The 23,757-nt window shown below is 45.8% G+C and overlaps 1 protein-coding gene across 1 annotated transcript in view; it reads left to right on the forward strand.

The window, feature by feature from the left end:
- Window positions 1–23,757, forward strand: part of LOC144694617 (calcium-activated potassium channel subunit alpha-1-like) — a 110,142-nt gene that overhangs the window by 21,267 nt on the left and 65,118 nt on the right. Inside the window, exons 8-14 of the mRNA XM_078565217.1 lie at window positions 1,595–1,705; window positions 2,646–2,751; window positions 4,008–4,090; window positions 14,877–14,946; window positions 15,808–15,963; window positions 17,846–17,955; window positions 22,040–22,108. Of these exons, the coding sequence (XP_078421343.1) occupies window positions 1,595–1,705; window positions 2,646–2,751; window positions 4,008–4,090; window positions 14,877–14,946; window positions 15,808–15,963; window positions 17,846–17,955; window positions 22,040–22,108 (705 nt within the window). The remainder of the gene's footprint in view (window positions 1–1,594; window positions 1,706–2,645; window positions 2,752–4,007; window positions 4,091–14,876; window positions 14,947–15,807; window positions 15,964–17,845; window positions 17,956–22,039; window positions 22,109–23,757) is intronic.

A 23,757-nucleotide genomic window follows, 5' to 3' on the forward strand; every position in this document is an offset into this window, starting at 1 on the left:
CTGATCGCCGCCGCCGAAACGGGTCCCGCCGCCATTTTGAGTGGGCGGGCCAATTAAGGCCCACCCAGCGGGCTGCCCGACGGGAAGCGCTATGCACTCCCTGTGCAGAGGGGGGGGAGGGATTTCCCCAACTCTCAGAGTGCGCTCTCTCTCACGCATGCACACGGTAGAACGCCCATCTCCCTGAGACTAAGTGCTGCCTCAGGGAGATCGCTGACAGTGTTTGAAAGTTTAGAAATAGAAAAATAAAAAAAATTATTAACATGTCCCCCCTCATGTGGCAATGTCACACGAGATTGGACATGTTAGTAAATATCACGGAAACTTTATTAAAGATTTTTAAAACCGACATGAAAACTCATCCCGCCGGTGGATGAGGTTTCATGTTTTTTCTCCTTCCCGCTGGGGCTCCTGGCCTGCCCACCAGCCTTAAGGTTGGACGGGCAGGGCCTTTGATTGTTTTCACTACCCTGTCAATGGTCTCAATTGGCCATTGACAGGTCAGCGGGCGGACAGCTGATCGCGCTGTTCCCCCCCCCGCCTTCCTGAAGATTTAAATGGGGCGGGATGATGTCGGGGGATCCCCCTCCACCCCACCCCAATGTCATCCCACATCGGCAAGCGGGTCCCGCCCCCAACTCGCCGATGGAAAAATTCTGCCCAGAAAGTCAGTCAGGACTCCTGCTCCTGCTGACTGTCCAAGGAGTCCTGCCGGTCAGTGTGTGGCCAGACGAGGAAGGTGTGACCCAGCATGTCCAAACTTTTCATGTAGGATGTCACACGGGCAAAAGTCTGGATCAAACCTGCATCTGATTGGCTGAGATTTTGTACACCGAAACCAATGGCAAATCACAACTGAGAATAGGAGAAGTTGCCACTGGAAGGTCACAGGTGAGTCGCACTCGTTGAAAGTTGTTAAACAATTAGCATTAACGCAAGGGACCCAAATTTCCTCATCCTTTTGCTCCGACTCTTGTTTCTCAAACTACCACTTCAACTATCTCCACGACAAGTTTCCCCCAGTCGACAGTTGCAAGCCTTGACTGGGGTTGGGTACAAACTCAGCACAGCTGACAGAATGAGGCAACTGATTTTGGAGTTTTTTTCCAGGACCCCTTGCTTCTCTCTGCCCCGAACATGCACTGGGACACCATTTGGTGGGTGGATGGGGAACCACAGCAGAGGGTGAAGGGATTGGGAGAGGACGGGGCGAGAAATGCAGATGTAAGACAAGGCCTAGTTATAGCTCAGGCCCCGATCGGCCAATCCTCTAAAACAAATTGCAAATGAAAACAGGGCCTATTCTCCACCAACATTTTCTTTCCTGCATCAAGAACCCTCATGTCCTCCCTTGTACAGCCAAGGACTATTGTGGCCATTCCCTATGCCATGCTCTTTCATCCTCCAGTGAATTGATTCAGAGTTTCCCCAAGCCACTTCATGTAGCGTCTCCAAGGGCAAGTGAGGACAAGAGTTACCACCCCCAATGCCAGATGCCCAAGGAAGAAAGGAGAGACCTACCTCCCACAGCTTGACTGCAAAGAGATCTATTCGGGTTCTGGAGCTTTTGACCTTTGTGTGTGATCTGTTGCAGATATGTCATACTCTGCGGTCACATTACTCTGAATAGTGTCCATGATTTCCTGAAGGATTTTACTTGCAAAGAAAGAGAGGAAATTTCAACAGACATTGTAGTTATGGAGAAGTAAGTTCTGAGTGCTGGAAACTGGCATCTTTCCCAGTGTCCTCGCAAAATCTGAAATATATTTTAGCAATTAGCATTGTTGGCAAAGATGGGAAACATTGCCCATCCCTAGTTACCTTGAGTGTGATACACCGCGGACTTAAAGATCATAAAAACCTAAGAAATAGGAGCAGGATTGGGCCATCCAGCCTCTCAAGCCTGCTCCACCGGTCAATATGACCATGTTGATCTGGGCCTTAACTCCACTTTTCCACTTGATCTCCATAACCCTTGACTTAGAGGGAAGTTAAGAGTCAACCATGTTGGCAGGGACCCAGACCGAGTACAGATGACAGTGGGCATTAGTGACTTAATGAACCGGTACCATAAAAATACAGCAACTGGAATTTAATTTTGAGCTGCTGTAGCTCATGCTATATAATAGGAAAGGTGGCCTTGTGGTTATAGAACTAAACCAGCAGCCCAAGCCTCACCTTGTTCTAAAAAAAAAACCCACGGCAATCTACCACCTAGAAGGAAGAGGGCAGCAGGAGCGTGGGAACACCACTGCCTGTAAGTTGCCCTTCAAATCACACACCATCCAGACTTGGAAATATATTACCATTCCTTCATCATTGCTGGGTCAAAATCCTAGAACTGCCTTCCTAACAGCACTGTGTGCACCAGGTTCGATAGAGACCCTATTGTAGAAGCTGGCGTAGATCTCAAACTCACCTCTGGACATGAACTGGGCTTGAACTGACCCTGGTGGATTGACCCCGGTTACGGAGACCAACTAATTTTCACTTCAGTCGATTTGTAACAAAATGGCAGCTGCTGCTGCCTCCCCCTGTATTCGGGAACTGAGCAAAGAAAGTGGGAATCATGTAAATAACAATCTAATCTTGATTTTACAGGAAGTTCCATCTCAATTAACGCTGTATGCAATGCTTACTTCCAGCATAAGACCTGGCCTTGAGCTTCAGGCCCTGTTCAAACGCCACACAACTCAGATGGAGTTTTTCCAAGGATCAGTACTCAACCCCAGTGATCTGGACAGGGTTCGGGTAAGAACATTAAGATAATGCTCGTGCTGAGTTTGTCAGACGGAGGCCTAAATGCATCCAATTGCCACTCCTCTATTTTATTTGGGTTCATTCCTCCATGAAAATGGTGGGCCCACGAATGGCAGATGACATCCCCCTGACCTGCTCTCATGACTGCAACAGAATCTTGGTTAGTGAGCAAGCATCTCGCAGGCTTCAGCTGGGAATGACATAGGTGAGGAAACCATCACCTGTTGTTGACTTGTCTACTGGCAATTCCACAGACCGTTGCCTAAGCCTCGTGGTTGGCCATATTCTTTTTGAGATCCAACACCTTTAACCCAATAATTTGTAGAATGGGGGTGTTCAGCCACACTGACTTTGCAGTTGTCCTTTTGTCGAGAAGCCACTTTGAAAGTAACTGGACAGTCTCCTGACCTTTCCCAGCAACAAGGAATGTTGAAGTTCAAATCTGCCAAGCTTTTCACAATCACAGATAGCGGCAGATAAGCTGGTATCAGTTTCATAGCCCCAGGGCTCAAATCATGAGGGCTATTGGAGAATCTGCAACCCTTTGCACAATGCAGCTCCTGAACAATGTACTTTAGGGTCAACCAAGGTCGACACACTTTGAAAACTATCTCTTGTCAGTCAAGATTAGTCGTACATATCAGAACTTCCAATGTCCAGGCTGCATTTGCCCAGAGACAATCTTCCTGTCAGGGAACTTACAACAAGATCCCCTGATCTTTGACTCAGTTGCAACCAATGTGACTGTTTAAGTGGGATCTCTGACCCAGCCTATTCCTCTTGGTGAGTCCATTAAGTCCCTATGAACATACAAAATTGATGGGCAGCAAAAGAGCAGCTTGTTCTCAAAGCCTGTCCCATGCCTCGTGACGGCTGGACCCTCATGATCAGACACTTCCTCAAGAGGGATTTACTGCCTGTGAACAGGAGTAGTGTTTTGAAATCAGGGCTCTGCACAGAATTTGTCGCAGCAAGATAATTATTAGTATTTTAGTTTATGTTGAAAAGGTGTGTTATGCCGGCTAAGCCTTTCTGGATCTGATTGGTCTGTCAGATGAATCCGAGCAATGCAATCATTTATTTTGATTTCAAATAACTTGTTAAGGGGATAGTTCTTAAAGACACACCTCCATGAAGCAAGTGGGAGGAAATTATGAAGATTTCCAAGCAGTGGCAGGAAGCAAAGAGCTCCTTCGATATATATTTGCCATTCAATATGAATAAAGCCCTTCTTATTCTCACTGTAGCCGGACAATGCAGATGCCTGTTTGATTTTGGCAGACAAAAACTGCCTGAACCCTGAAGCAGAAGATTCTGCAAATATCATGAGGTAGGAACCTGGTGTAGGAAGGTGGATTAAGTTGCATTTACATAGAAACCTGACCTTGTGAGCACATCAGCTGAAGGCAATGACTGACTCAGCAGTCATTCTCTATCACACCGATCAGTGGGATCATTATCTTGTTAAGGAAGTTAGTTGAGGAAGATATGTTGACCAGGGCACCAGGGAGAACTCCCCTGTTCTTCTTTGAAATGGTGCCACAGAATCTTTTACACCTGCCTGAGCAGACAGGGCCTCAGTTTAACATCTCAACCTAAAGACGGCACTTCTGACAGAACAGCACTCCCCCTGTACTGCTGCCATGCTGACCTTTGATGTAACGTACCTGCTTTTTCATGCACATATTTATATATTAACTGTTTCCTTAATTATGGATCTGTTTAATATTTCTGTTTATTAAACTAGGGATATCAATGCTAATCATGTAAATCATTTCCAAAACAATGGCACCCATGGTCAGGGTAGTGTCTTAGTCCCAACCATCTTCAGCTGCTTCATCAATGACCTTCCTTCCATCATAAGGTCAGAAGTGGGGAAATTCGCTGATGATTACACAATGTTCAGCACCATTCATGATTCCTCAGATACTGAAGCAGTCCATGTCCAAATGCAACAAGACCTGGACAATATCCAGGTTTGGGCTGACAACTGGCAAGTAACATTCGCACCACACAAGTGCCAGGCAATGACCATCTCCAACAAGAGAGAATCCAACCATCGCCCCTTGACATTCAATGGCACTACCAGCACTGAATCCCCCACTATTAACATCCTAGGGGTTATCATTGACCAGAAACGGAACTGGACTAGCCATATACATACTGTGGCCACAAGAGCAGGTCAGAAGCTAGGAATCTTGCAGTGAGTAACTCACCTCCTGACTCCCCAAAGCCTGTCCACCATCTACAAGGCACAAGTCAGGAGTGTGATGGGATACTCCCCACTTGTCTGAATGAGTTCAGCTCCAACAACACTCAAAAGCTCGACACCATCCAGGACAAAGCAGCCGCTTGATTGGCACCCCATCCACAAACATTCACTCCCTCCACCACCGACGTACAGGAGCAGCAGTGTGTGTACCATCTACAAGATGCACTGGAGGAACTCACCAAGGCTCCTTAGTCAGCATATGCCAAACCTACGACCATTACAATCTAGAAGGACAAGAGCAGCCGACACATGGGGAACACCACCACCTGGAAGTTGCCCTCCAAGCCACTCACCATTCTGACTTGGAAATATATCGGCCGTTCCTTCATTGTCACTGGGTCAAAATCCTGGAACTCCCTCCCTAACAGCACTGTGGATGTACCTACACCACGTGGACTACAGTGGTTCAAGAAGGCAGCTCACCACCGCCTTCTCAAGGGCAATTAGGGATGGGCAATAAATGCTGGGCCACTCCAGCGAAGCCCACATCCTTTGAATGAATAAAAAGAAAACCTGAGCATTCCCAGCTCCTGTATCGGAATGATGTTAGATTGATGATCACACAGAAATGAATATTTTGCTCATCCTGCCATAGGGTACTGCGAATACCCTGTGATTTCTAACTGCCTTGTCAATGATTAGTTCTAGTTCTGACAATCATCTCTGAGTCAGAAGATCGTGGGTTCAAGCCCCACTCCAGAGACCGCAGTGCATAATACAGGCTCATGTTCCCAGAGTCGCACTGTTGGAAGTGCCACCTTTTGGGTAAGGCATTAAACTGAGGCTCTGTCTGCTCTCTCAGGACATGTAAACAATCCCACAGTATTATTGTAAAAAACAGCACTGTGAGATTTCCTTGGCCAATATGTTTCCTTCAACAACCATCAATAAAACAGATTTCCTGGTCATTATCACATTGCTGTTTTAGGAGCTTGCTGTGCACAAATTGATTGCTGTGTTTCCTACATTATAACAGTGCCTATATTTCAAAGAGCTCTTCACTGGCTGTGAAGTGTTTTTCAGCCTTCTGAGCTGTTGAAAGGTACTGTAGAAATGTAAGTTTTCACTTTTCTCTCTGTCAGCTACAACTACTCCCGAAAAGCAACGACTTCCTTAGGACCAAAGTCACCATTCTGGCTCCCAGGGCAACCTTTCTAAGATAGATTGGTCAGTCGGAGGTGAATTAGATTTGGACCCATCTGGTCAGTTGTAACCAGATTGATCGAGTGTGGTGGGTGTGAGTCCAGACTGGTCTTCTGCAACCTGAACGGATTCCGCTAAGATCATCGAGCTGAAGGAACTATGAGTTCAAGTCCCAAGACAGGGATAATTGTGAAATTTAACCTTGAGCTAAAATAATTTTTTCCCTCAAATAATATCATTCATTATCAGCTTATGCAAATTTCCTGTGGAAACCCATCCCTCTATTTCCCTAACTCTTCCATAGAATCCCATCCCTCAAGTTCCCAAATTCTCCCATCAAAACCTATCCCTCTGTACCCCTAACTCTCCCATCACAACCCATCCCTATACTCCCCTAACTCTTGCATCAAAACCCATAACTCAATTTTTCGTATTCAGTTTGAGGGAGAGAAGAGTGGGTCTAAAATTAGTGTTTTGAACTTAAATAAGGGCAATTATGAGGGTATCAAGACAGGGTTGGCTAAAGTGAACTGAAAAATTAGGTTAAGGGATAGTCAGTAGATATGCAATAGGAGACTTTGAAGGAGATATTTTGTAACACTCAGCAAAGGTACATTCCAGTGAGAAACAAAGACTCTTGGGGAAGGACATACCATCCATGGCTAACTAAGGAAGTTAAAGATGGAAACAAATTGAAAGAAAATGTGTATAGTTCCACAAAGATTAATAGCAGGTTAGAAGTTTGGACAGAATATAGAAATAGCAAAGAATGCTAAAAAAAAGAGGAAGTAATTAGAGTGTGAGAGAAAGCTAGCTAGAAATATAAAAGATAGTCAGAGTTTCTACAGGTATTTAGAAAGAAAAAGAGTAAGTAAAGTGAGCATTGGTCCTCTACAGAGTGAGTCTGGGGAACTAATAATGGAAAATAAGGAGATGGCGGTTGAATTGACAAGATATTTTTCTCACTGTAGAGAATACAAATAACATCCCAGAAATAAGTCTGCACCAAGAGGTGAAAGGGAGGGAGGAACTTGAAGCAATTATAAACACTGGGGAAAGAGTACTGAGAAACATTATAACATAGGAAATAGGAGCAGGAGTAGGTCATTGAGCCCTTCAAGCCTGCTCCGTCATTCAATATGATCATGGCTGATCATCTATCTCAATGCCATACTCCCTGCTCTCTCCCTATACCCCTTGATGCCTTTAGAGTCCAGAAATCTATTTCCTTCTTAAATATATTCAATGACTTGGCTTTTACAGCCTTGTGTGGTAGAGAATTCCATAGGTTCACCACCATCTGAGTGAAGAAGTTTCTCCTCATCTCAGTCCTAAATGATCTACCCTATATCCTGAGACTGTGACTCCTTGTTCTAGACCCCACCCCAGCCAGAGGAAACATCATCCCTGCATCCAGTCTGTCCAGCCCTGTCAGAATTTTATATATTTCAATGAGATCCCCTCTCATTCTTCTAAACTCCAGTGAATACAGGCCTAGTCGGCCCAATCTCTCCTCATACGACAATCACAACTAAAAGCTGACAAGTCCCCAGGTCTTGATGGACTTTATCCTGGGGTCTGAAAAGAAGTGGCTGCTGAGATAGTAGATGCACGTGTTTTAATTTTCCAAAATCCCCTAGATTCTGGAAAGGTCCCATCAGATTGGAAATGAATGTCACTCCTCTATTCAAGATAGGAGGGAGACAGAAAGCAGGAAATTTCAGGCCAATTAGCTTTATACCTGTCATAGGCAAAATGCTGGAATGTATTACAAAGGAGGTTATAGCGGGCCACTTAGAATATCTCAGTGCAATCAGGCAGAGTCAACATGGTTTTGTGAAAGGGAAATTGTGTTTAACTAATTTATTAGAGTTCTTTGAGGAAGTAAAAAGCACCATGGGTAAAGGGGAACCTGTGGATGTGCTGTATTTAGATTTCCAGAAGGCATTTGACAAGATGCCACATCAAAGGTTACTAAGCAAAATAAGAGCTCATGGTGTAGGGGGTAACATATTAACATGGATAGAGGATTGGTTAGCTAAAAGAAAACAGAGAGTAGGCATAAATGGGTCACTTTTGGGTTGGCGAGCTGTAACGAGTGGAGTGCCACGGGGATCAGTGCTGGGGCCTCAAATATTTACAATCTACATCAATGATTTGGATGGCGGGACCAAATATATGGCTGCTAAATTTGCTGATGACACAAAGATAGGTAGGAAAGTAAATTGTGAAGAGGACACAAGGAGTCTGCAAAGGGACATAGATGGGTTAAGCGAGTGAGTAAAACTTTGGCAGGTGGGGTATACTGTGGGAAAATGTGAACTTGTCTTCTTTGGCAGGAAGAATAAGAAAGCAGCAAATTATTTAAATGGTGAGAGATGGCAGAACTCTGAGGAACAGAGGGATCTGGGTGTCCTGGTACATGAATCACAAAAAATTATTATGCGGGTACAGCAAATGATTAGGAAGGCAAATGGAATGTTTTTTATTCCAAGGAGAATGGAATACAAAAGTAGGAATGTTTTTGTTACAGTTGTACAGGGCATTGGTGAGACCATATCTAGAGTACTGTATACAGTTTCGGTCTCCTTATTTAAGAAAGGACATAATTGCATTAGAAGTAGTTCAGAGAAGGTTCACTTGACTGATTCCTAGGATGAGGGGGTTATCTTACGTGGAAAGGTTGGACAGGTTGGGCCTGTAACCATTGGAGTTTAGAAAAATGAGAGGTCATCTTATTAAAACATACAAGATCCTGAGGGGACTTGACAGGATTGATGCTGAAAGATGTTCCCCATTATGGAAGAGACTATAGCTCGGGGGACATAGTTCAAAAATAAGGAGTCTCCAACTTAAGGAGGAGATGAGAACTAATTTCTTCTCTCAGGGGGTCTTGAGTCTGTGGAACTCTCTTTCCCAGAGAATGGATAAGGCAGGCTCATTGAATACTTTTAAGGCTGTGTTCAATAGATTCTTGATTGACAAGGGAGTAAAAGAGTAAAGGGGGTGAGGAGGAAAGACAGAGCCAAGATTCTGGCACCATAAGCAGCCTGTCTGTACAGGAGGGGAGGAAGGGAGGAAGAGCAATAGTAATAGGGGATTCTATAGTCAGGGGAACAGATAGGCACTACTGTGGCTGTCAACGTGACCCCAGGATGGTGTGTTGCCTCCCTGGTGCCAGGGTCCGGGATGTCACTGAACGGCTGCAGGGCATCCTGAAGGGGGAGGGTGATAAGGCAGAGGTCATGGTACATGTTGGTCCCAATGACATAGGTAGAAAGAGGGATGAGGTCTTGCATCAAGAATTCAGGGAGTTAGGCAGTAGACTAAAAAGCAAGACCTCTCGGGTTGTAATCTCTGGATTACTCCCAGTGCCATGTGCTAGCGAGCACAGAAATAGGAGAATAGCACAGATGAATACGTGGCTTAAGAGTTGGTGCAGGAGGGAGGGTTTCAGATTCCTGGATCACTGAGATCATTTCTGGGGAAGGTGGGACCTGTACAAGCAGGACGGTCTACATCTGAACCAGAGCGGGACTAACATCCTTGCGAGCGGGTTTGCTAGTGCTGTTGGGAGGAGTTTAAACTAATTCAGCAGGGGAGGGGACACAGAATGTTAGCAGAATAGGGACACATCATAATACAGTAAAACAATCAAGTCAGAGGGAGTACAGCTGCAATAAGCTTCAAGGGAGTAAGGCAAGGCTGGATGGCCTCTACTTTAGTGCCAGGAGTATTACAGGTAAAACAGATGAGTTAAGAGTGTGGATTGACATGTGGAATTGTGATATAGTAGCCATCACTGAGACGTGGTTGAGGGAAAGGCAGGATTGGCAGCTCAACATTCCGGGATATAGAATCTTCAGGCGCGACAGGGGACGGGGTAAAAGAGGAGGAGGCGTTGCATTATTAGTTAAGGAGTCAGTTACTGCAGTAAGGAGAGATGATATCTTGGAGGGGGCATCAAATGAAGCTTTGTGGGTAGAGCTTAGGAATAAAAAAGGGGCAGCCACATTGTTAGATGTTTATTATAGACCCCCAGATAGTCAGTGGGAAATTGAGGAGTAAATATGTGCACAATTTGTGGAGGTGTGTAAAAACAATAACAATAGGGTAATTATATTAGGTGATTTCAACTTTCCCAACATTAATTAGGATAGACATAATGTTAAGGGCTTGGATGGAGTGGATTTCTTGAAATGTGTACAGGAGAACTTTTTAGGTCAATATGTAGAGGGTCTAACAAGGGACGGTGCATTGCTGGACCTAATTCTGGGGAATGAAGCCGGACAAGTGGCTGAGGTGGTGGTGGGCGAGCATTTTAGTGATAGCGACCACAACATGGTACAGTTTAAGCTTGTTATGGACAAAGAAATAGACAAGTTGCAAAAAAATGTTTTGGATTGGGGGAGAGTGGATTTTGGTAAAATAAGGCAGGATCTGGCCAAGGTAGACTGGGAACAGTTACTTGTGGGGAAATCTACAGAGGAGCAGTGGGGGGCGTTCAAAAAGGAAATGGGAAGGGTACAGGCTCAACATGTTCCCTCTAGGGTGATAGTAAGGAGTAACAAGCCCAGAGAACCATGGATGACCAGAGATATTCAGGTTATGATGAGAAGGAAAAGAGAGGCTTTTAGCAGGTACAAGGGAAGCAAATCAGCAGAGGCATTAGTGGAGTACAGAAAGTGCAGGGTGGAGCTTAAGAAAGCAATTAGGAGAGCAAAGAGGGAATATGAGAAAGCTCTGGCTGGTAAAAGTAGGGAAAATCCCAAGATATTCTATAAGTATATCAATGGGAAGAGGATAACCAGGGAAAGAGTAGGGCCCATTAGGGACCAAGGCGGCAATCTATGGGTGGAGCCAGAGGACATTGCTAGAGTGTTGAACGAATACTTCACATCCGTCTTCACCCAAGAGAATGAGGATGAAGATATCGAACTCGGGGAGAGAGACTGCGAGGTTCTTGAGAAAATTGATATGGGAGTGACAAGGTATTGGAGGTGTTGGCAGGCTTAAAAGTGGACAAATCTCCAGGTCCGATTTGTGTTCTAGACTGCTGACGGAGGCAAAGGAGGAGATCGCAGGGGCTCTGACCCGAATTTTTAATTCCTGTCTGGCCACGGGGAAGGTGCCAGAGGGCTGGAGACCAGCTAATGTGGTTCTGCTATTTAAGAAGGGTTGTAGAGATAAGCCAGGGAACTACAGGCCAGTGAGTCTCACATCAGTGGTAGGGAAACTATTGGAGAAAATTCTGAAGGAGAGAATCTATCTCCACTTGGAGAGGCAAGGTTTGATCAGGGATAGTCAGCATGGCTTTGTCAGAGGGAGGTCATGCCTAACAAATTTGATTGAATTTTTTGAGGAGGTGTGTAGATGAGGGTAGTGCAGTTGATGTAGTTTATATGGATTTCAGCAAAGCCTTTGACAAGGTCCCACATGAGAGACTTATAAAGAAGGCAAATGCACATGGGATACAGGGTAATTTGATAAAGTGAATTCAAAATTGGCTTAGTTGTAGGAGACAGAGTGTGATGACAGAAGGATGCTTTAGTGACTGGAAGCCAGTGTCCAGTGGCGTACCACAGGGATCTGTGCTCGGTCCCCTATTATTTATCATTTATATAAACGACATAGATGACTATGTGGGGGGTAGGATTAGTAAGTTTGCGGATGACACAAAGATTGGTCGGGTGGTTAACAGTGAGGTTCAGTGTCTTGGGCTACAGGAAGGTATAGATGGGATGGTCAAATGGGCAGATAAGTGGCAGATGGAATTTAACCCTGAAAAGTGTGAGGTGATATGCTTTGGAAGGAATAGTTTGACAAGGAAGTATTCAATGAGCGGCATGACACTAGGAAGTTCTGAGGAACAAAGGGACCTTGGCGTGTGTGTCCATAGATCTCTGAAGGCGGAGGGGCATGTTAGTGGGGTGGTGAAAAAGGCATATGGGACACTTGCCTTTATCAATCGAGGCATAGATTACAAAAGTAGGGAGGTCATATTGGAGTTGTATAGAATCTTGGTGAGGCCACAGCTGGAGTACTGCGTGCAGTTCTGGTCCACATTATATGAAGGATGTGATTGCACTGGAGGGGGTGCAGACGAGATTCACCAGGATGTTGCCTGGGATGAAACATTTAAGTTATGAAGAGAGGGTGGATAGACTTGGGTTGTTTTTGTCGGAGCAGAGAAGACTGAGGGGTGGCCTGATCGAGGTGTACAAGATTATGAGGGGCGTGGACAGGGTGGATAGGGAGCAGCTGTTGCCCTTAGTTGAAGGGTCAGTCACGAGGGGACATAAGTTCAAGGTGAGGGGCAGTAGGTTTAGGGGGGATGTGAGGAAAAACTTTTTTACCCAGAGGCTGGTGACGGTCTGGAATGTGCTGCCTGGGAGGGTGGTGGAGGCGGGTTAGCCTCACATCCTTTAAAAAGTACCTGGATGAGCACTTGGCACGTCATAACATTCAAGGCTATGGGGCAAGTGCTGGTAAATGGGATTAAGTCGGTAGGTCAGGTGTTGCAGACTCAATGGGCCGAAGGGCCTCTTCTGTACTGTGTGCTTCTATGAAAGTAGAGTTGAGGCCACAATCGGACCAGTTATGATGTTGTTGAATGGCGGAGCAGGCTCCAGTGGCAGAATGGTCTACCCCTGTTGCTCATTCATGTATTTGTATTTTCATAAATTCCCTGACTCTCCTATTGATGCCCATCCCTCTACTCCTCTAACTCTCCCATCAAAACCCATCCCTTTATTCCCCGAATTCTCCCATTGATGCCCATCCCTCTACTCATCTAACTCTCCCATCAAAACCCATCCCTTTATTCCCTGAATTCTCCCATTGATGCCCATCCATCTACTCCTCTAACTCTCCCATCAAAACCCATCCCTTTATTCCCTGAACTCTCCCATTGTTGCCCATTCCTCTAACTTTCTCACTGATGCCCATTACCCGAGTCCCCAAACTCTCCTGTTGATGCCCATTCCTCAGTCCCTGAACTCTCCCATTGATGCCCATTCCCCCAGCCCCCAAACTCTCCCATTGATGCCCATTCCTCAGTCCCCGAACTCTCCCATTGATGTCCATTCCTCAGTCCCCAAACTCTCCCGCTGATGCCCATTCCCCCAGTTCCCTAACTCTCCTGTTGATGCCCATTCCCCCAGTCCCCGAACACTCCCATTGATGCCCATCCTCAGTCCCCGAACACTCCCATTGATGCCCATTCCTCATACCCCGAACACTCCCATTGATGCCCATTCCTCATGTCCCCAAACTCACCCATTGATGCCCATCCACCTACTCCCCGAACTCTCCCGTTGATGCCCGTTCCCCAGTCCCCGAACTCTCCCATTGATGCCCATTCCTCAGTCCCCGAACACTCCCATTGATGCCCATCCCTCATACCCCGAACACTCCCATTGATGCCCATTCCTCATACCCCGAACACTCCCATTGATGCCCATTCCTCAGTCCCCGAATACTCCCATTGATGCCCATTCCTCAGTCCCCGAACACTCCCATTGATGCCCATTCCCCCAGTCCCCGAACACTCCCATTGATGCCCATTCCCCCAGTCCCCGAACACTCCCATTGATGCCCATTCCTCAGTCCCCGAACACTCCCATTGATGCCCATTCCTCAGTCCCCGAACACTCCCATTGATGCCTATTCCCCCAGTCCCCGAACACTCCCATTGATGCCCATTCCTCAGTCCCCGAACACTCCCATTGATGCCCATTCCTTAGTCCCCGAACACTCCCATTGATGCCCATTCCTTAGTCCCCGAACACTCCCATTGATGCCCATTCCTCAGTCCCCGAACACTCCCATTGATGCCTATTCCCCCAGTCCCCGAACACTCCCATTGATGCCCATTCCTCAGTCCCCGAACACTCCCATTGATGCCCATTCCTTAGTCCCCGAACACTCCCATTGATGCCCATTCCTCAGTCCCCGAAAACTCCCATTGATGCCCATTCCCTCAGTCCCCGAACACTCCCATTGATGCCGGTTCCCCATGTCCCCGAACCCTCCCATTGATGCCCATTTCTCAGTTCCCGAACTCTCCCATTGATGCCCGTTCCCCAGTCCCCGAACACTCCCATTGATGCCTATCCACCTACTCCCTGAACACTCCCATTGATGCCCATTCCTCATGTCCCCAAACTCACCCATTGATGCCCATCCACCTACTCCCCGAACTCTCCCGTTGATGCCCGTTCCCCAGTCCCCGAACTCTCCCGTTGATGCCCATTCCTCAGTCCCTGAACTCTCCCATTGATGCCCATTCCTCAGTCCCCGAACTCTCCCATTGATGCCTATCCACCTACTCCCCGAACACTCCCATTGATGCCCATTCCTCATGTCCCTAAACTCACCCATTGATGCCCATCCACCTACTCCCCGAACTCTCCCGTTGATGCCCATCCCTTAGTTCCTGAACTCTCCCGTTCACTCCCATCCCCTTAGTCACCGAACTTTCCCATGGATGCCCATCCCACATTGTCCTAGCTTTCACTAAAGCATATCTCTTTCACACGCTGTAGTTATTTCCCACAGAACAAGAGCTCCTATTCTTCAATCCGCAATGCTGATGGGAACTGTCCCCTTGGTAAATGTGCAATTACCCGCTTGTGTCAGGACTCTCACACATCTTTGTCTTTAAATACTTACAACACTTTCCTTTCATTTCTGGCTGTAGGGCAATTGCTATCAAGCAGTACTGGCCTGAAATAAGAGTGATTGCACAGGTACTACAATACCATAGCAAGGTAAGTCAGGTCTTTGCTGGAGGCCTCAGGGCTCTATTCCAGTTACTCAATCCCATTGTTCCACATCCTATGAAATGAGAATTTGTTTCTGGGAAAAGGGGAAGGTCAGTAATCCCTTCCCATTCTGTCCTATTTTGCTAAATTACCCCCAACTTCCTCCTTAAACAGTGGTTCAGTAAGGAGCACTCTAGCTTCTAAGGCAGTCGGTCATGGACTCAAGACCCACTCCCAGACACTTGAGACTTGAGGGTTTTACAATCCCACTGACAATACTAAGGAAATGTTAATTTGTTGCAGGTGCTGACTTTTGAGGGTAAAACTGAGGCCCTCTCCGGTACCTGTAAACAATCCATCAGCACTCTTTCAAACAAGTGTAGGGAATTTCTCCCCAGACAATGTTTATCCCTCAATCCACATCACCAAAACTGATTATTCTGGTCCTTAATCAAACTGCTGTTTGTGGGATCTTGCTGTGCGCAAATAGACTGGTCCAATTTCATATCGTGCAATAGTGACAGCACACTACAAGTCCTTCAATGGTTTTGGTATGTACTGAATTCACAAAAGGTTCTTTATAAGTGCCAATTTTATATCTCTCAATTCTCACCTACTCACCTTCTCACCATATCGTTCGATCCCATTGATCCGCCCTCTTTCCAAGTTCCTCAATCCCACCTACACACTTTCTCACCATTACTCTCAGTCCCACCGACCCACCTCCTCCCCACGTCTCTCAATCTCACCTACTCATCTTCTCACAACGTCCTTCAATCCCACCTTCTAACCATAACCCTCCAACCCATCTCACCACCTCCTGTGAGAATTGTTCTTGTTGTGTCATTGAGGTGTGTGCTCTGACAGGCCTACCTACAGAACCTCCCGAGTTGGGACATGAAGAAGAGGGATAGTGTGATCTGCTTGTCGGAGTTGAAGATGGGTTTTATTGCACAGAACTGCATCGTCCCAGGTTTCTCCACACTGCTAGCCAACCTCTTTATCAAGAAGACCCAACTGGAGGTAAGCAAGAATTGCGGGTAGGTGCTCAATCTAATCTTCCCCTGTCGAGCTAGGGGAAGATTTGTAGGGGGAGCTGAGCTGTATGAACAAGGCAGCAGGGACAATCCCCAGGATGCACTGAGTTATACCAGGACACCAGTCGACCCAGGGGAGTGGGGAGAGGAAGGGAAATAATCACTCAAGGCATCTGCTAGTGCAACAAACACCAGCTGGAAATGAGTGCTTGTGGATATTGAGACAGGGCAGTTTATCCTGCACAACTAGGTATATTACACACTGCAGTCAATGGGAATCAGGGGGAAAACTCTCTGCTGGTTGGAGTCATACCCAGCACAAAGGGAGTTGGTTGTGGTTGTTGGAGGTCAGTCATCTCAGTCCCAGGACATCACTGCAGGAGTTCCTCAGGGTAGTGTCCTCGACCCAACCATCTTCAGCTGCTTCATCAATGACCTTCCTTCCATCAGAAGGTCAGAAGTGGGGATGTTCGCTGATGATTACACAATGTTCAGCACCATTCGCGACTCCTCAGATACTGAAGCAGTCCATGTCCAAATGCAGCAAGACCTGAACAATATCCAGGCTTGTCTTGACGAGTGGTAAGTAACATTCGTGCCACACAAGTGTCAGGCAATGACCATCTCCAACAAGGGAGAATCTAACCATCACACCTTCACATTCAGTGGCATTACCATCGCTGAATCCCCCACTATCAACATCCTGGGGGTTACCATTGACCAGAAACTGAACTGGACTAGCCATATAAATACTATGGCAACAAGAGCAGGTTAGAGGCTGGGAATCCTGCAGTGAGTAACTCATCTCCTGACTCCCCAAAGCCTGTCCACCATCTACAAGGCACAAGTCAGAAGTGTGATGGAATACTCCCCACTTGCCTGGATGAGTACAGCTCCCACAACACTCAAGAAGCTGGACACCGTACATGATAAAGCAGCCCGCTTGATTGGCACCACATCCACAAACATTCACTCCCTCCACCACCGACGCACAGTAGCAGCAGTGTGTACCATCTACAAGATGCACTGCAGGAATTCACCAAGGCTCCTTTGACAGCACCTTCCAAACCCACAACCATTACCATCTAGAAGGACAAGGGCAGCAGATGCCTGGGAACAGCATTATGTGGAAGTTCCCCTCCAAGTCACTCACCATCCTGATTTGGAAATATATCGGCCGTTCCTTCACTGTCGCTGGGTCACAATCCTGGAACTCCCTCCCGAACAGCCCTGTGGGTGTACCTACACCACATGGACTGCAGAGATTCACAACCATCTTCTCAAGGACCATTAGGGATGAGTATAAATGATGGCCTTGCTGGTGACAATCACATCCTATAAAATAAAGAATAGAAAAAAAACTAAACATCCAGAATAGGCAGGAAAACACCAGCAGATCTATCAAGCCCGTCACCACATTCACCATGGTATTGGAGTATTCCGATGAGACACTTCTTACTTTACCCTCTGTGCAGCCATTCCATCGCCCGAGAGAGAAAAAACAAACAGAGAAAATCCCAAGGTCAGTAGGAGGGGGAAAAAACCTGCCCCATTCCCCTTCAATTACCAATTGATATTGGTGGAGAGATGAGCCCTTACTGCAGACATCAACTTAACTTCTGCAAAGTTATCTAGAAAGGCCAAAGAAACAGCTGTCAGGAGTGATTCTGCTTCGAAACCAGGAGCCATAGTGACAAGTTTTAGCTGGGAATATTCCTTTCCACTAAAGATAGGATTTATAGTGAGAATATCAGTTCGGGAATTCACTCTAAAGGAGAGGAAGCAACATTTTTTTTTTTTCCATCCTGAACTTTTTCTTAACCCTCTTGATTTTTCCCGTCCTTGATGAATGCTTTTCCCATTTGCAGCACAAAACTGGAACCTGGCTTGACAGCTACAAAGAGGGACTCAGTCAGGAGATTTACACCGAGTTTCTGTCTGAGAGTTTCGTAGGCATGTCCTTTAATTCTGTGTGCGAGTGAGTGACTTCCCACCATTGATGATGTAGCATTAAAACGGCCTTGAGGGAATGGGAGGGAGGGGGGATGGGCTGCAGCCAATGTCCCCCAAATTAATGACCCAAAGAACTTGGCAATGCTCCCTCCCAATGCGTTGCACTCTGCCTCTTGTGCCCCCTCTCATTGCGGACAGCCTGAGCTAAATGCTCATGAATTTCCAGTGGCATTGCTCTGGAATCCATGTTTTAATGCTCACGCATTTTCTCCCGTTTCTCATGTTATTTCACTGTAAATTCCTGTGGCTGCACTTTGAATGGAAACAGCCTATCGAAACATGTCAGACTGCAATTGTACTGCCTTGGCATTGCAGCACCTCTGCCAGCATGCGGGTGAAGCCACAGCATTGCATGTTCACCTAGGGCTGTTCCCAGCACCAACAGGGATGTGGAAATGTGGCCAGGGGTCAGGTTTAACAAACCATCTGGTAGATGCTTTCCTGGGAGCTCAACTGGTTTACGGGAGTGAAGAACTGACTCTGCTCCTGACCTGAGTAGGATTAGTGGATAGTTGGATTTAAATTGCATCCCAGAAATGTAAGCCCACCATGCAGGCTAAAACTCCTAGTGCAATACAGAGGGAGTGCTGCATTGTTTGAAGTTCTGTTTTTCGGATGAGATGTTAAACTGAAGCCCACCTGCCCTCTCAGGTGGGTGTAAAAAGCAGTCCTGGAAGAAGATCAGGGAAGTCTTGATGATGACCATGAAACCATTGTCGTAAAAATCCATCTGGTTCACTGTGTCCTTTGGGGAAGGAAATCTGCCGTCCTTACCCGGTCTGGCCTCCATGTGACTCCAGACCCACAGCAATGTGGTTCACTCTTAAATGCCCTCTAAACAAGGGCAATTAGGGATGGGAAATAAATGCTGGCCTAGCCAGCGACGCCCACATCCCAAGAACGAATTTTTAAAAAATGATGCCATAGCCAAAAATTATTCCTCAACAAACATCAATAAAAATAAGGTTATCTGATCATTATGCTGTTTGTGGGAGCTTGCTGTGTGCAAATTGGCTGCTGTGTTTCCCACATTCCACTGGCTATACTTCAAAAGTACTGCACTGGCTGTAAAGGGCTTTGGGCATTCTGAGGTTATGAATGGGCACCAGATAAATGCAAGTTCCTTCTATAACTGACGCTCATTTTCCTGTTCCCAAGGGTCTGGTGGACAGGGGATAGTGCCCCAAAACATGAGTCAGGCACTCGTCTGTTTCAACTCCTTCCCCCTCACTCTCCAGAAACTACACTGACCAATCAGAGCTTCCGCCACACTGAGAACAGCCAAGCACACCAGAAACATCAGGATATCTGTTAAATCCACAGTTCAAATGTACCCATTGCAGAACTGGTGATGTTTGCTGTAAAACTATTGATGCAGCATCCCGGATTGATACATTCCAGGGATAAGGCTACCCTAAATTGCACTGACCACCCTTGCTGTACAAACCTAGGCTCAAAATTAAGGTCAATTTGTCATGACTTCAACTTGCCAACTTTGCATTCCTGGACAGGTGCAATACAGCAAAAAGACTGGTAGTGGTGCTGCTGGCTTGGTTATAGATTCCTGGTCAAACACTGCCACCCAGAGGCATCAAGCAGAACAACAGGAACAACTTGTATTTATCTTGCACTTTAAAATGTCTCAAGGTGCTTTCACAGGAGTATTAAAATCAGGGACACTTAACAGGCCGAAAGTGGGTGAGCGCAGAGATCTCAGAAGATTGTGGGACTGAAGGAGGTTACAGAGATAGAAGGGGAGAGGCCCTGGAGGGATTTGAAAACAAGGATGTGACTTTTAAAATCGAGGCATTGCTTACCCTGAGCCTATATACGCCAGTGACTAAGGTGTATGGCGTGAATGGGATTTGGTGCAAATTAGGATGCGGGCAGCAGAATATTGGACGAGTTCAAGTTTACGGAGGGTAGAATGTGGGAGACCAGCCAAGAGTGCTTTGGAATAGTGAAGCCTGATGTTAACAGAGGCATGGATGATGGTTTCAGCAGCTGAGCTGAGACAGGGGTGAAGATGTTACAGAGGTAGAAATAGGCAGTCCTAGTGATGGAGGAAATATATGGTTGGGAGCTCATCTCAGAGTAGAGCTTCAAAAGGACATTGACACATTGGTGGAGTGGGCAGATAGGTGGCAGATGAAGCTCAATGTGGAGAAGTGAGAGGTAATTCACTTTGGTATAAAGAACATGGAGACAGTATAAAATAAAGGATACTATTCTAAAGGGTGTGCAGGAGTAGAGAGATCTGGGTGTATATGAACATAAGTCATTAAAGATGACAGGACAGGTAGGGAGAGCTGTTTCTAAAGCATACAGTATTCTAGGCTTCATTAATAGGGGCATAGAGTACAAGAGCAGGGAGGTTATGATGAGCTTATATAAGACACTGGTTAGACCTCAGCTGGAGTATTGTGTACAGTTCTGGGCGCCACATTATAGGAAGGATGTGGAGAGAGTGCAGGAGAGGTTTACGAGAATGGTTCCAGGGATGAGACACTTCAGTTATGAGGAAAGATTGGAGAAGTTGGGACTGTTTTCCTTGGAGAGGAGAAACTGAGAGGCGACTTGATGGAAGTTTTCAAAATCATGTGGAGCCTGGACAGAGCAGATAGGGAGAAACTGTTCCCGCTCGTAAACAGATCGAGAACCAGAGGGCACAGTTTTAAAGTGTTTTGAAAAAGAAGCAAATGCGAGGTGAGGAAAAGCTTTTCCACCCAGCGAGTAGTTAGGGTTTGGGATGTGCTGCCTGGAAGTGTGGTGGAGACAGGTTCAACTGAGGCATTCAAGAGGGCATTGGATGATTATTTAAATAGAAACAATGTGCAGGGTTACGGGGAAAAGGCAGGAGATTGGCACTAAGTTAAAATGGTCAGAGAGCTGGTGCAGACACGATGGGCCGAATGGCCTCCTTCTACACTGTAACAATTCTGTGATTCTGTAAAATATGACACTAAGCTTGAGAACAAATGAGCGCAGGTGATGTCACACCCTGACTGTTGGAAAGGGATGGGGTCAGTAGCTAGGAAATGGGAGTTGGGATGCTGCGGCTTCTTTACAACACTGCTCACATAAGCAGGAGGAAACCATTCAGCCCATCCAGCTTGATGCAGAATTAGGAGGAGGTCATTCAGTCTCTTGAGATGGTTAGATAGGAGTAGGTGGAGGCCATTTTGAGCCTTTTACATAGTAACAGGAACAGTCAATTCAGCCCCTCGAACATGCTATGTGGGAACAGGAGGAGGCCATTCATCCCTCAAGTGTGTTACAGAAGCAGAAGAAGGCCATTCAGCCCCTCAAGCATGTTATATAGGAACAGGAGGAGACCATTTAGCCTCTCAAACCTGTGGCAGAGGAATAGGAGGAGGCTCTTCAACTCATTGAACCTGTTAGGCAGCAACAGGAGTAGATCATTGAACCCCTCCATCCAGCTTTGCTAATCAATGAAACTATAGCTGAACTGTACTTAACTCCATATAACTGCCTGTGATCTACATCCCTTGACATCCTTAGGCCCCAAAAAAATCCATTTATCACAGATGGCAATTGAGCCCCAGCATCCACAGAGGAGGACAGTAGGGGCAAGGAGATTGGGGGAGAGAGGAAGGGCGGAAGGGGTCAAGGGAGTGGGAAGCAAATGCATTCATTTTAAAACACCCATTTTCTTATTCCCATCTCCATTGATCAGCATTTCCCAAAGATTCACTTTGGAGCGGGATTTGGAGAAATACTTGAAGGGTAGACAGGGATAGGGTGATGGGGAAAGGCAAAGGGAGTGGGATGAGTTGGATATCTCGCTTAAAGAGCCAGTACAGGGACAATAGACCAATGGTCTCCTGTGTTCCATGATAAGTACTCAGATATAGCGATAAGAGCAAAGGGAGTGAAAATGACTAACATATGTGATCTGTCGTAATACGCTGAAATAAGAAGTTGTAAAACAGAAATATCCTTGGGAAAGGATTTTTTGAAGGATATTCAATGACTGCAATAATTCACCCTGTGGTACTTTCCATTTCTGTCCATTCAATTGTTTCTAGGTTGTGCTACATTCGTTTGAAACTCCTATTGATAGCTGTTCAGTACAGGATTAACACAGATGAAATCAGGTAACTTTTTCCCTCCATTCATTTCTTTTTATTCATCCTCAGGACGTGACATCACCTACACTCATAGCCCAGCCTCTGTTGCCCTTGAAAAGGTGGAGGTGAGGCACCTTCTTGAACCACTAGAGTCCACCTGGTATAGGTACACCCATAGTGCTGTCAGGGAGTTCCAGAATTTTGACCCAATGACATTGAGGGAATGGCAGTATAGTTCCAAGTCAGCAATGTTGTGAATAGCTAGTTCATAATTTATATGTTTCAGAATATAACTTTTAGTTTCTGGAATATAACTTTTAGGTTAGAGGTTAAAGCGTTAAATATAAAATAAGGTGGCATCTGATTGAGAGACTGATAAGCAGTCGGGAAGGAAATGCAGTTCAGACAAGCCTGGGTTTATTACACTAAAAAGGTAACCTGTGTTTGTCCTGCAAGGTCAGAGCTGATACTGAAAATAAAGGTTGAACAATGAATGATCCATCTCTAAGCTGGTAATGGAGCCAGGGAGCCTGGAGAGAAGGAAAACACATCTGTTAGAAATATAGATTATTCATATGGGTTACAAAATCAAAGAGTTGTGTTGAAGGTAAAATAATTAATTGACATTTCTGTTTGAGGATATCCCAAAGCCTGCTACGTTGTAGTTGAAATAGTGATTCAGTGTGGAGTCCTGGTTAGAAAATTATTTTGTTTTACATGTGTGTTTGCTGACAGAAGCGAGCAGTTCAGTTTGAGATCAGACAGAGGCAGTTGTAAATTTGGTTTTGTGTAGTCTGAAACTCGCTGAGCAGGAAACCCAAAGGAAATGAATGTTAGTCAGTTAGGACTGCACTTCAAGCACAGAAAATATTAACTTCATGGTTCACCACATGGAATGCGGGTGGGACTTGATCTCATTTTGGATTTCATGAGAGAAAGCTGCTGGACGATCTCTATCCTGCAGCTGGTAGAAGGAATTGACAGTCATCCTCACAGAGCCTTCTACCAGAAAGCATTCAGCTTGAATAGCAGGCTTAGAAAGAGCTGTACAGAAGATGTGGGAGCAGACTGGAAAAAAAACAGTCTATGTGTATCCAAAGCCAGGATAAGGATCTGAAGAGACCACAGTCATGAGGTTTGTAAAGAAAAATTAGAGGATTACTGAGCCAGAATCTAACAGAAGAATACCGATGCAATCTGTACATTGAGGAATAGCTGGAATACTAAGGACAATTAAAGTGAATTCCAGAAAGCTGTGGTATATCTTTGGGTTAGTCCCAGGAAAAGTGAATATTCAAGATTTCATAAGGTAAGGGAACTCTTGGGCAAAGTAAAAAGTAAAGTGATTTTATAGCATAAGTCTTTAAAAGCTATAGGATTAAGTTAATTGTGCTTACTTTGTTTAATTCTTTTCAATATACAATAAAGCTTGTTTTTGCTCAAAAAAGAGAAATCTTGTGGCATAGTTCTGTTGGTTATTGGCTGGGTATTCATATTTCTTCTGTAAACATAATAAGTCCCTAACAGGATCGAAACAGGATTGTGAGTGAGTTGGAAGACTTGAAGGTGGTGGTGTTCCCATGTGCCTGCTGCCCTTGTCCTTGTAGATGGTAGAGGTCACGGGTTTGGAAGGTGCTGGTGGAGGAGACTTGGCAAGTGACTGCAGTGCATCTTGC

This window comes from Cetorhinus maximus, chromosome 20, assembly GCF_964194155.1.
Source record: "Cetorhinus maximus chromosome 20, sCetMax3.hap1.1, whole genome shotgun sequence".
NCBI lineage: Eukaryota > Metazoa > Chordata > Chondrichthyes > Lamniformes > Cetorhinidae > Cetorhinus > Cetorhinus maximus.